At 40.5% G+C, this 12041-nt stretch overlaps 1 protein-coding gene across 1 annotated transcript in view; it reads right to left on the reverse strand.

Annotated features, from left to right (window-relative positions):
- Lrrc63 (leucine rich repeat containing 63) overlaps positions 1-12041 on the reverse strand; it is a 36626-nt gene that overhangs the window by 17508 nt on the left and 7077 nt on the right. The window contains exons 5-6 of the mRNA XM_021661001.2: positions 9961-10059; positions 1340-1476 (exon numbers count right to left, since the gene is read on the reverse strand). Of these exons, the coding sequence (XP_021516676.2) occupies positions 1340-1476; positions 9961-10059 (236 nt within the window). The remainder of the gene's footprint in view (positions 1-1339; positions 1477-9960; positions 10060-12041) is intronic.

Below are 12041 nucleotides of genomic sequence, written 5' to 3' on the forward strand. Positions count from 1 at the left end.
TAGAGTGCCAAACTTGTTTAATCTGTATTTTCAATTATGGCAATTAAAACATTTGGAGACAAGGGCATCACATTTCAATTTGTAAAGGTCTTTTTAACTCTACTGTTCCATTAAGTATGGATTGTCATTTGTCACATCTGGGTGACTGCTTCAGACAATAACAACCAAAGCACAAAATGTATCTGGGGGCAGAACCGGCTCAGACCAGTTCTAGACTGGTTTGGTTCACTGCGCTTTACTTGGTCTCAGTTAATGCTTCCTAAATCCTGCCACAGTGCATCAAGTCTGTTTTGCTAAGCAAGCAAGAGTCCTGACAAGTCTTTTAGCAAGGAGTTCACCCTCATCTTTTGTGGTGTCATCACTCTCTGGATGAGTTTTCATTTAACGCACATTTTTCAGTTATGTCACAGGCTGCTCTACATTTCCTTTGAAATCAGTAAGATTTTCCTGTTAAGTTTCTCACTGCCAATCTGTCTTTGGTACACATACATACCCAATGATATTTAATGAAAATAACGGCACTTTGTTACAGAAATACTAGTACGTTTAAAGTGCCTGTAGCATTTTATTGTAACCAACAGTTTATATAGTTTGGCCGATGTATAACAATGAAAAAGGCTGACTCTTTAATTATAATCAAGTTTTAGTTGACAGTTATGACTATTTGAAGTATGTAATTATGATTACAGATTATCTGTTATGAGTTTCTATTTAGCTGCTGTATACGCACACGAATGTATACAATTATTTGTATGTATATAGTTATGTGCATTCAAATTTACACACATACACTCCTTAGCCTACCACATTCAGTTTGGTAAACTCTTAATTGTAAGAGGTCTCTTATTTTGCTATACTGGTTAAAGTTTTAGTTTAAAATTTTCCTTAAGAGTTAAATACTAGCTTACCTATGAGGAGTTCACCTTTCTATGCTCACATGTGTGCATTCTTATAAGACCTCAAAGCCTCTTAGCCGTCACATAGGCCAATCTCCTTAGGGTGTAGAGTACAACACTGAGGGCCAGAATGATCAAATTACTTTCCACAGATCCTCAGGTCCTCATCCTCAGCTTTCAACCAAAAGTTTCAAAGCTCCAACTTCCAAGTGCACTGTTGTCTACACCCAAAAGCACCATCAGTGGGTAGGTAGGGTTCTCACTTGAATGGCTCGTCTTGAGATGTGGGTTCCTTAGAGCCATACTAACTGACTTCTGTGGAGCTGGAAGGATCGTTTTTTAATACCATGTTAAGAAGTGAATCTGCAAATTCTAACAGAATAACTAAAGAAAATAAATACAAATAATTTACTTCTGTGTCTACCTTAGGTGATGGACCTTACCCAATAGGAAGTTCTTTAATAAAATTAAAGGCAATGGTGAAAATCCTAAGGTACTTCAACTGATAGATATCAGAAGGGAGTTCCCTCATAGGATTGTTTCTCATTTTCAGTACCTGCAGATTTTTAAGACAAAATACCTAGAGAATAGAAAAAAAAACCAAAAAACAAAAACAAAACAGACATTAAATAGATGACAAGTATACAAACTATCATGTGTGTCTTCTGCAAATGCTTTAAACCAATACAGTAAAATTAGTATGAAAAAACACGTTGGCTTATATTGTGTGTCTTAATAAATAATTTTAGAAAAAAAGACCACGGCTGACTGATAAGTAAGGAGGGAACCAGGACTCTTGAGTTATAAAGAGTCTATAAAGATCTACCTTAGTTTTCCCTTTGAAATGATGATTTTATTAATTCTTTTAGAATTTCATACAATGAATTTTGATCACATTCGTGCTCCTTCTCCAAGGCCTCCCAGATCCACCGCCACGCCCACCTCCCCACCCAGGCAACTTCATATGCATTTGCCCTCTCTTTCTCTGACCACTGAGAAAGAGAGACAAGCCTGTTTGTGTGAGACAAGCCTTCTTGTGTATGAAGCCTGCTCGGGACCGTGAGTGACGTGCCACGGGTCACCATTAGTGAGAACTGCCTTCCCCACACCACGTAATTATCAAATGCCAATCACCTCAGTTAGGGGTGGGGCTTTGTGCCCACCTTCTTTCTCCACGCTGGAATTCTGTTTGCACAGGGCTTATGCACGCCGTCATAACTTCATCTGTGCATCTGCCCTGCTTTTGCTGGAAGACACTTTTCCCATGAAGTCCGCTAGCTCTTGCCACATTTCCTGCCCCTCTTCTGCACAGATCTCTGAGCCTTGGGGTGAGAGGCGTGCTATGTGTCTCTCTCACTTAGGGCTGAGGACTCAGTCTCTTCTCTGCACCCGGCCAGTTCAAAGTCTCTGTTTTAGTTGCCATACATTTGGCGAAAAGAAATTTCTCTGAGAAGAACTGAATGATGCACTGACCTGTGTTCCAGCTCAGACTCCACGTGGTCTTGGTAGGTAGACTGGCTAATAGCAGGAGCTGGTTTTTCTTTCATGAGTGTGTGACTGTGAGGTGGAGAGGCCAATAACAATGTAATTTTTATTGGAAGTGGAAGTGAAACCCTACAGCTCCTTGGCTCCACAGTGTCTCCTCTAATGAACTGTACAGGAGTTCACTGTGATGCAGAAAGCTTGAAAGGCTTCCTTAAACTAGGTGTGTGGTGCTTTAATTTATGAATTAATTAGAACAAAACGAATTAAAAGAACAAAGCCTTCAAAACAAGACCTTGGGGTTAATATGATGATATGTTGAGACAGTAAAAATTCTGTACTCTTATGTCAGTGACTCAAGAATTATCCTTGCAAGGCTGGAGAAATGACTCAGAGGCTAAAAGCACTTAATTTTCATGAAGAGGACTGGAGTTCTGATCCTTGTATCCAAGTTGGGTGGCTCACCAATGCCTGTAATTTCAGGGGATCCAATATCCTCTCCTGGCCTTCATGGACACACACACACATGTACACATACACACAGAAACATATATACACACTATTGTGTGACAAGACTTTTCCTGGGACACACACACACACACACACACACACACACACACACACTCACACACAGCAGATAGGAGCCTATAACAGACCAAAGTCTGGATATTTCCAAACTCCAGTGAGTTTTATTGGGGTCACTTACAGGAATGTTGGTGAGAGGTTGCTTCCAGGAGCAGAAATGACTGGAAGATAATAGCATCACCAAAGCCAACCCAGCATGGTGGCTGCTCAGGAAGCTGGGACTGCAGCCCTCTGCACAGCCCGCAGGGGCTCCACGGGCTGGAGAGTGTCCTTTCCAAGTGACTCAGCTGGTCTAAACCTCTCTGGCAGCTTCAACAAGGCAGCCGGGCTAGCTCAGAGACTTCTTTTCAGCTCTGTTCTTCTGAGTCTTCTGATGTGACTCTCAGCAGTCTTTACTGCTTATTCTTCGGGGAAGAGAGATAAGTACTGTATCTAGTAAGTTTCACAGACTTCCTGAAGCGATTTTGAGGTGTCCCCCCCCATTTTAAGGGCTTCCTTGCAGGACTGAATGTTTCCATCTTGAAAAAGTCCTAATTTTTGATCAACTCATATTTTCATATAAGACCATCAGTCAGAGATGAGAGAGGAGGAAGTATCTCCAGAGAAGGCTTCATCCTAGTTTGTCAGTAGCCTGTCAAGTGTCACACTCAGATTATTACATCACTGCAATCTTATAATAACTTCCTGTTCTCCATTACAATCTCTCCAGTCTTCTTTTAAGTCCTGTAGTCTGCTGACAGGAGCCCCCCCCCACTCTATCTCCCTTCACTGCAGACTCTGCCTCTTAGTGGGTCTAAGCGACCCAGATCTCTTTCCCACAGCTCCTCTCGGACTTACTTCTTAGTCAGTTTCCATTCTTTTCAGCCACACATTGACCCAGAGAAACACTCTCTACCAGGGAGTTCATAGCCATCACACTTACCTAGGATCCAGAAACAGGAACAGCAACCAAAGGACAAAACACCCACCCAACAAGATCTCAACACCAAGGAACACCTCAAGCATGAGTCCAGATGCCTAGACCCCAGTGCAAAAATACAAACTTCAAAAGCCTATAAAACATGCCTTTACCAGAAGCCAGAGCCAACATCAATCTGAGACAAACTCAATGCATTTCCATTAAAATCAGAAATAAGACAAGGTTGTCCACTCTCACCACATATATTCAATGTAGTACTTGCATTCTTAGCTTGAGCAATAAGACAACTGAAGAAGAACGAGGGAATACAAACAGGAAAGGAGTCAAATACTTTATTTGCAGACAATAAAGTTATATATATAAAAGACCATAAGAACTCCACCACAGAACTTCTGCAGCTGTTGGACACTTTCAGGAAAGCAGCAGGGTACAAAATCAACACACAAAAATCAGTAGCTTTTCTATATACACATGAGAAACTGAGGAAGAAATCAGGGAAATAGTATCTTAGGCTCAAAAAAGATCTTGGAATAAATAACCCAGCAAAGTAAAAAACTTGTATGATAAGAATTTTAAGACATCGAAGAAAAAAAGACCACAGAAAATGGAAAGATCTCCCATGCTCATGAATTGGTAGGATTGATTTCCTTAAAATGTCTCATCTTACTAAAAGCAATCTACAGATTCTATCCAATCACCATCGAAATTCCAACACAATTCTTTATAGAAATTGAAAAACAATCTTCAACTTCATAGGGAAAACACAAAAAGACTCAGGATAGCTAAACAATTCTTAATAATAAAAGAACTGTTAGAGGCATCATCACCCCAGATTTCAAGTTGTACAAACAGAGCTCTATGAATGAAAACAGCATGGCGCCAGCATAAAAGGAGACACATTGACCAATGGAATTGAGTTGAATACTAAGACATAAATACACACACCTATGGACACTGATTTTTGGCAAAGGAACAATAAAGCACACTGAAGAAAAAAAGGCATCATTAACAAACTGGATGACTGCATATAGAAGAATGCAAATAGATCCATTTCTATCAATCCACACAAAACTCGAAATGCATCAAGGACTCGAGAGAAGACCAGATATCCTAAATCAGATAGATGATGAAATACAGAATAGACTTGAACTCATAGGCACAGGAAAGGACTTTTTTGAACTGGACACTAATAGACTATCATTAAGACCCAAATTAATAAACGGAACCTCAAGAAGCCGAGTAGCTTCTGTATAGCAAAAGACACCAGCATTGGGACAAAAGAAGTCTATAGGAGAGGAAAAGTTCTTCACCAATGATACATCTGGTAAAGTTAATATCCACAATATATGAAGAATTAAAAAAAAAGTGAACATCAGGAAAACAAATAACCCACTGGGCAGTGGTGGCACACACCTATAATCCCAATACTTGGGAGGCAGAGGCAGGTGGATTGCTGTGAGTATGAGGGCAACCTGGTCTACAAAGTGAGTCCAGGAAAAAACAGCCAGGGCTGTTTTTTTACACAGAGAAACCATGTCTAGAAAAAAACCAACCAACCAAAACAAAGAACAACCCAATTACAAATGGGAGCAGAACTAAGCAGAGAGCACACAAAAGATGAAACACAAATGGCTGAGAAGCACTTAAACACTTAATGAAATGTTCAACAACCATCATGAAAATGCAAGTTAAAGCTACTTAGAGATTTCATCTCATACTAGTCAGAATGGCAAAGATTAAAAAAAAAATGAATGTAGAGTAAGGGGAACATTTATCTATTTCTGCTTGTAGTATAAACTTGCACTATGGAAATCAGAAGCTGAGAATAAGTCTACCTCAAGATCCGGCTATATCACTCTTGGCATCTATCCAAAGGACTCTACCTCCTACGACTGATCTTTTTCACCCATGTTCATTGCTGCTCTAGTTGTGAGAACCGTGTATTGGGAAGAGCCTAGATGTCTACCAGCTGGAGCATGACTAATAAAAATGTTGCACATTTACATAGTGGATATTACTGAGCTGTTAAGAAATGAAATTATAAAAGTTGCAGGTAAATGGACCAAATTAGAAAATAATCCAGAGTCAAAAAATGAATATTTTATGCTTTCTTTGGTATGTTAATATTAGCTTTTTAAGCCTTTGATATGGATTTACAATCCAAATAAACACAGAGGTTAAGTACCTAGTAAGGGGCTAGTGGAGAGGAGAGGAGAGGATACTCCATGAAGAGGTAAATAGGATCTAGTATAGAGATATAAAGGGGAAACTAGAATAGGAGGATTGAACATGAAGGGGGGATGGAAGAAAAGTGTAATGTAGGAATATGGGAGGGACAACTAGCACTAAAGGTTGTTTGAAAAAAACATACGGAAACTTATTACTGAAGAAGCTTCCTAAAATACATACATATACAGAAGGAATCTAAGTGGAGTCAGGCAATAGTAGGGAGACAATGCCCCAGCTAGACATCTTATGCCACCAACTAAAATTTTCAGGGCCAGGATTGGGTTACATCTTTTTGAGTCTTGAGCAAATGGGGTCTGGGAGATACCTCCCGAACATCACAGGTTATTTACAAGAGTACTGGTTACCTAGTGATAAGGTCCTATTGCTGAAGATAATGCTTACTTATTTGCCAATCATGGAGAAGTCAAGATGGCGGCTAATTAGAAGCTTCACCCTACTGACTGGTGTTACTGGTGCTGGAGGGTACGCTGCACTCTACCAGAGGGAAAAGGTAATCATCAACCCAGCTACGAACAGTGTGACCTACAACACTGACCTACCTACAAGACATACTGATATAATAGTGGCACAAATGTCATGGCAGTGAGCAACCACTTTCTGCTTGGATTTAAGGTCTACTCCATGAAGTGAAATCCACAGCTAACACTGATAAGGTGTCCAAGAACCTGAGACTAGACCAAATACTACTATTCTTCTAAAGGGACATAACGATAAAATGACTACTGATGGCATTCTGCTATATCCATAGATCAATGCCTCCCTCTGTAGTAAGAATTTTGGTTTCTTTAAAAACCCAGTTTTGTTCTGTGAATATATATAGTTTTTAATCCCAGAAGTGGGATATGGAGCTGTTTCAGATTGTCCACAGCAATTAATTATAATGTGTCTTGTGCTCTGGCAGAGGTGTAATTTTTGCCAGATCCAGATAGTTTAATTCTGGGAGCACTTGATAGGGTAAAAATGGGAAAGTCTTGGGAGGGCCTGCAGCAGCTGCCTCTCCCCTGCTGCTGGTACCCTCCTGTTGTTGTTTCCTGCTGCTGCCTTTGCTGTTGCTGGATTACTGGACTGCTGGTTTGCTATTTCTAGATTGCGGTTTGCTGGATTGCCAGATACTCAGACAAAGATTGGACCTGCCCCCGAGAACCTGACAACCCTGATCAGCAGGAAGTAGCTTAAAAAGGTCTATGTCCCCTTTCTCCTCTAACCTTCTTTCTCGCCTACCTAGTGTTGGAGGGTCGGAAGGTATTTAGGTGGAGAAAGGTGATAGATATAAGAACACAAATAAAATAGCTAACAAAAATATGCCTACATCCATCAGCTATCAACAAAGACATTTCTTCCTGCAATAGATGAAAATTAAAACAGACTGACAATGGGGCTACGTGCAGAGAGTAAGAGATGTTGGAGGACCCAGTCTTAAATGGGATGTCTTCATCAAACCCTGCCCCTCAAAGCTCAGAGGTCTATGCAGGAGAGAAGGTGGAAGGATTTGAAGAACCAGAGATGCTGGATGACTCTGAGGACACAGTGTCTTCCAGACACAGCAGGACCGATGCACATATGAACTCACAGAAACTGGCTGCATATATAAGACCAGGACAAGTTCAAGCCAGAACGGTTCCCAGTCCTGAGATGAAGAAGTGGACACGGGGTCCTACCCTTAATCTGCTATCTGCAACTGATACCTGCTGGCAAAGGAAAAAGCAGTTTAGTTTTCTCCAAGGAGTCTCACAGTGTACATTAATCACCCCTTAGGATAGGCCTCACGCCTAGGAATACTTGGACAACAACAACAAAAACCCCAATATTTAGTAGAGTTTTGCTTTTTTTGGTTTCATATTGTTTTGTATGGAGGTTTCATTCTCTCTTTTTGTCTTTTGGTTGTATGTTTTGGTGTCTATTTAGGCGTGTGGGTGTGTGCGCGTGCATGTATGCGTCTGTGTGTGTGTGTGTGTGTGTGTGTGTGTGTTACTATTTTGTCTGTTTCGTCTGTATTATTGTAGCCACTTCAGTTTTCTCCTGGGTACTATTTGCTGCTATGTCTTTTCTTGTGTTTTTACTTTCTGTCCATAGCTTTCAGGTCCCAAGTTTTAAAAATTAGCGTAAATTGTACAAAATAATGGGTTTTATTATATTTTGGGACATGTACATACTGTAATTCAATCATGGCCACACCCTCTTTTGCTCCATCTCAGTGGTTACCTTCATCTTAAATAACCCCTCTCCTGGATTCATGTCTTCTTAAAATATCTCCACATTTCATCTGTAGCACAGATCTGCATTTTAGCATCGTGTTCTCGTATCATAATCACACCCTTGTATTTGTCCATTCCATTTTCCAGTCAATGGACAGTGCGGATCTGCATTTTAAGCTCCCATTCCTCCATCACAATCCCACCCTTGTTTTTGTGCATTCTGTTCCCAATGGAGAAAAAGGTTTTTTTTTTTTTTTGGCCAACACTCCTTACCCGCGTTTATTCAGGAGAAATATAAACGTGAAGAACCAAGATCCTTGTATTTCTTAGAAATCCTTGTTAACGTGGCTTTGTTAAGTTAATAAACACAGTGTTGTGAATTAGAAGTAAAAACCGACTCTCCTTTGTGAAAATACGGCACATTACAGCACCCTGTTCCACTAACACGCTCCTTCATAGCTCCTATCAGCGTAGACTATGCCACGCACGGGGCATGCATGTGTGTGCGCATTCTCTCATTGCCAAGGAATAAGATCCACATAACAGACATGTTTCCAGGACTGCTGGAAACAATGCTTTAGTACTGAGTTCTTGAAAGAGAGAGGCCAATTTGCTAAAAATCAGTTCACGAAAATCCAATCCTCTGAAAATCATTTCACAAAAATCCAGTGATCAGTGAAAAGCTGACTAAGACAATAATAAACAAAACCTGTCCTCATTAGTCATAATGTCTCACTTATTTGAAAAAGAATATAAAATTAAGTCACTCTGTGCCTGGTTGTCCTATATTAGCCTTCTGACAACTAAAACTTGTTACAATGTTAGGTGATCACTAACATTTTAAAAATGATATCTTTATTAATTCTTTGAAAATTTTATACATACATACATAAAATGTATTTTAACCATATGCACTCCCGCTCCTCCTCCTAACGTCAGATCCATTCCCCCAGCATCACATTCTCTCGCTTTCAATAGCCCATCATTACTCTAATTTGTACTGCCCCCATGGTCATGGTTATGAGGCCTTCCCCTGGAGTGGGCCATACACTTCAAGAGAACATACTTGGCCCCTCCCCCAGCAATCCTCAACTGCTCATAGCACCTCAGACAGCAGGGGAGACTCAGGATCCCTTCCCATCCACACTAGAGTGTTGACTGGCTTGATTTTGCGCAGGTCCTGGGCGGACAACGACAGCTGCTAAGAGCTCGTGAGTGAAATGATCTTGTCATTTGTAGACAAACTGTTTCACCCCAGTCCTTGCTGGCTAACTTGTTTTGTTTTTGTTTTTGTTTTTGTTTTGTTGTTTTTGTTTTTTTTTAATTTTCTGATAAGCACACAAACAAGTTATTTTAAATGTTACTAAAAGTTAAAAGAATCAAGTTATGTTTTACACATTATGCAAACATGAGAACATATTTGAGAGTTTGGTGTAATATTGCATTTAGGGCCCATGTCATCAAATTTCCAAAGAAAAATATGCTACCCTCTCTTCACTTCTAATAAGCAAGTCTAATAAGCAAGCAGTTTAACATGTATTTATTTTACAATATCTTCAGGCTATCTTACACTGTCTACTTTTATTTATAATAGTAAATTATAACAAAATAGACAATAAAAAGGTAGACTCACCTCTCTAGGAAAGTGGCTGAGGTTATTAAATGATAAATTGAGGTATACCAGTTGGTAAGCCAAAACTGTTAAGTCTGGACAGTTCAGAAGAAAGAATCCCTAAAGGAAAATAACAACAACAACAACAAAACAACTTACTAACAGTAAGTTCTTGCAATTTTGTACAATATTTAATTATCTGATAGTGATACAACCTCGCAAACAGGATGCACTGTTGAAACCTGATCTGTTAAGGGTAAAAGTAGAACTCTATGTAGTTCTAAATTGTATTGTTCTTTGCATGTCTGTTCTCTGCAGCGATGTGTGTGTGCATGAGTGAGTGCAGGCACATGTTCCATGGGGCATATGTAGCATTCAAAGGGCAACCTTGGGCATCAATCTCTGCCTTCCACCTTGAAATATTTGCCCCACCTCTCAGACAGAAGGCTAGCTGGCCATGAGCTTCTGAGGATTCTCTCGCTTCCTCTCAGGATCACATGGTACATACTCATGCTATCATGCCCAGGTTTATGTGGGTTGTGGGGATTCGAACTCACGTCCTTAGACTTGAATGCAGGTGCTTTATCCACTAAGCCTGAACTATTTTTAAGAGATGATGAGCATGTCTTCATTTTTCTATGGGTAATTTGTTTCAGTGAACAACTTCCCTAGTTTCTTTTTCTGATGTACAGAAACACAGTCTATGATTTCGTATGTTGTTCTTATTGACTGTAATTTTTCTGAACTTATTTATTAGGTCTAAGACCACTGTTGGGGTGATTATGGTTCTAAAAGCCATAATTCCAAACACTGAAATGCCCAAAGAGCACATGACAATCCTAAAATATTAACGTCCCGTTGAAATCCTGAGACTCAAAATCCTCAAAACCAATTCCCATCAGAGGAAAAAAGAAAAGCTGCATAACAAAGACAAAAAGCCAAGTTCTCAGCTGGGGACTGATGTATGTGTGAATGCTCTGTGCTGGACTGTTGCTAATTATTTACCACTTCGGCCTTTTGAGACACAGTGTCACACGTATTCAAGACATGCTCTTCAGCTGAGAGTGAAAAGAACTGGACAAGCATCCTGAAACTAAGATGCTTTCCCGATGAAATGTCCCTCCAGGGCTACAGAATGCATTCATTACGTGATCAACTGGAGCTATTTCTGAGTAGGGACATGACTGCTGAGGTGATAAAATTAATTCATTTACTAACACGAAGAAAAGAGCATACTTCACTCTGAGTAACAGGTGAAACTTTTAAAACTCGTTAATATTCTCTCTCCCTCTCCTCCTCTCGCCCCCTTTCTTTCTTAAAACCAAACCAAACAGGGAACCCCCAAAACAAATGTATATATCCTTGAGGTCAAAGAGTTCCGGGAAACTAGGGATGTAGCCTATTTTGGTAGAGCGCTTGCTCAGCATGCACGGAGCCCTGGAGCCCAGGCCCAGAACCATGTAGGTGGGACATATTTGCAATCCCAGCACTTGGGACGGGGAGGCATGAAAATCAAAAGTCATCCACAGCTACACAGTCACTTCAGGAGACCCTGGCGCAAAGGCGCAAACAAGCAGGCACATAGTTCCGGGTACAGGTACAGCTCTGCTAACTTACCTTCAGGCCCTGTGCAAGCTATGTTCCTGCAACCTCCCTGTTTGCATCTGTAAAATGAAGGTTTTAAGTTGCCCGCCCTACAGGAGGGGCACAGGCTTGGAACACACTGTGTGTTTAAGAAATGACAGCCAGTACTGCTGCGATTCACCTGTTGGGCCGTGCGGCTGTTCAGTGCAAACCAGCCTCCCGTCAGACTTGACATAAGGTCTAAAGCGCCTAGTCATTTAGAACAACGGAGACGTCAATCCCACTCATCAGGCTAAACGGTGGAAAACAACAACAACAAAAAAAAAAAAACCAAAAACAAACAAACAAACAAACAAACAAAAAAACAGTATAATCTCTCTGGATCTCAACATCCTTTTTAAATTTCATTGGTGAACCGCAGACAAACATGGAAGTTTAGAGGTATAATGTGCAGACTTCCTGGGAAGGCTCTGCTGTGGTAGGAGAGGCTCCTTCACTCAAACAGAAGCTAACCTACA

Source organism: Meriones unguiculatus, chromosome 9 (assembly GCF_030254825.1).
Source record: "Meriones unguiculatus strain TT.TT164.6M chromosome 9, Bangor_MerUng_6.1, whole genome shotgun sequence".
Lineage (NCBI taxonomy): Eukaryota > Metazoa > Chordata > Mammalia > Rodentia > Muridae > Meriones > Meriones unguiculatus.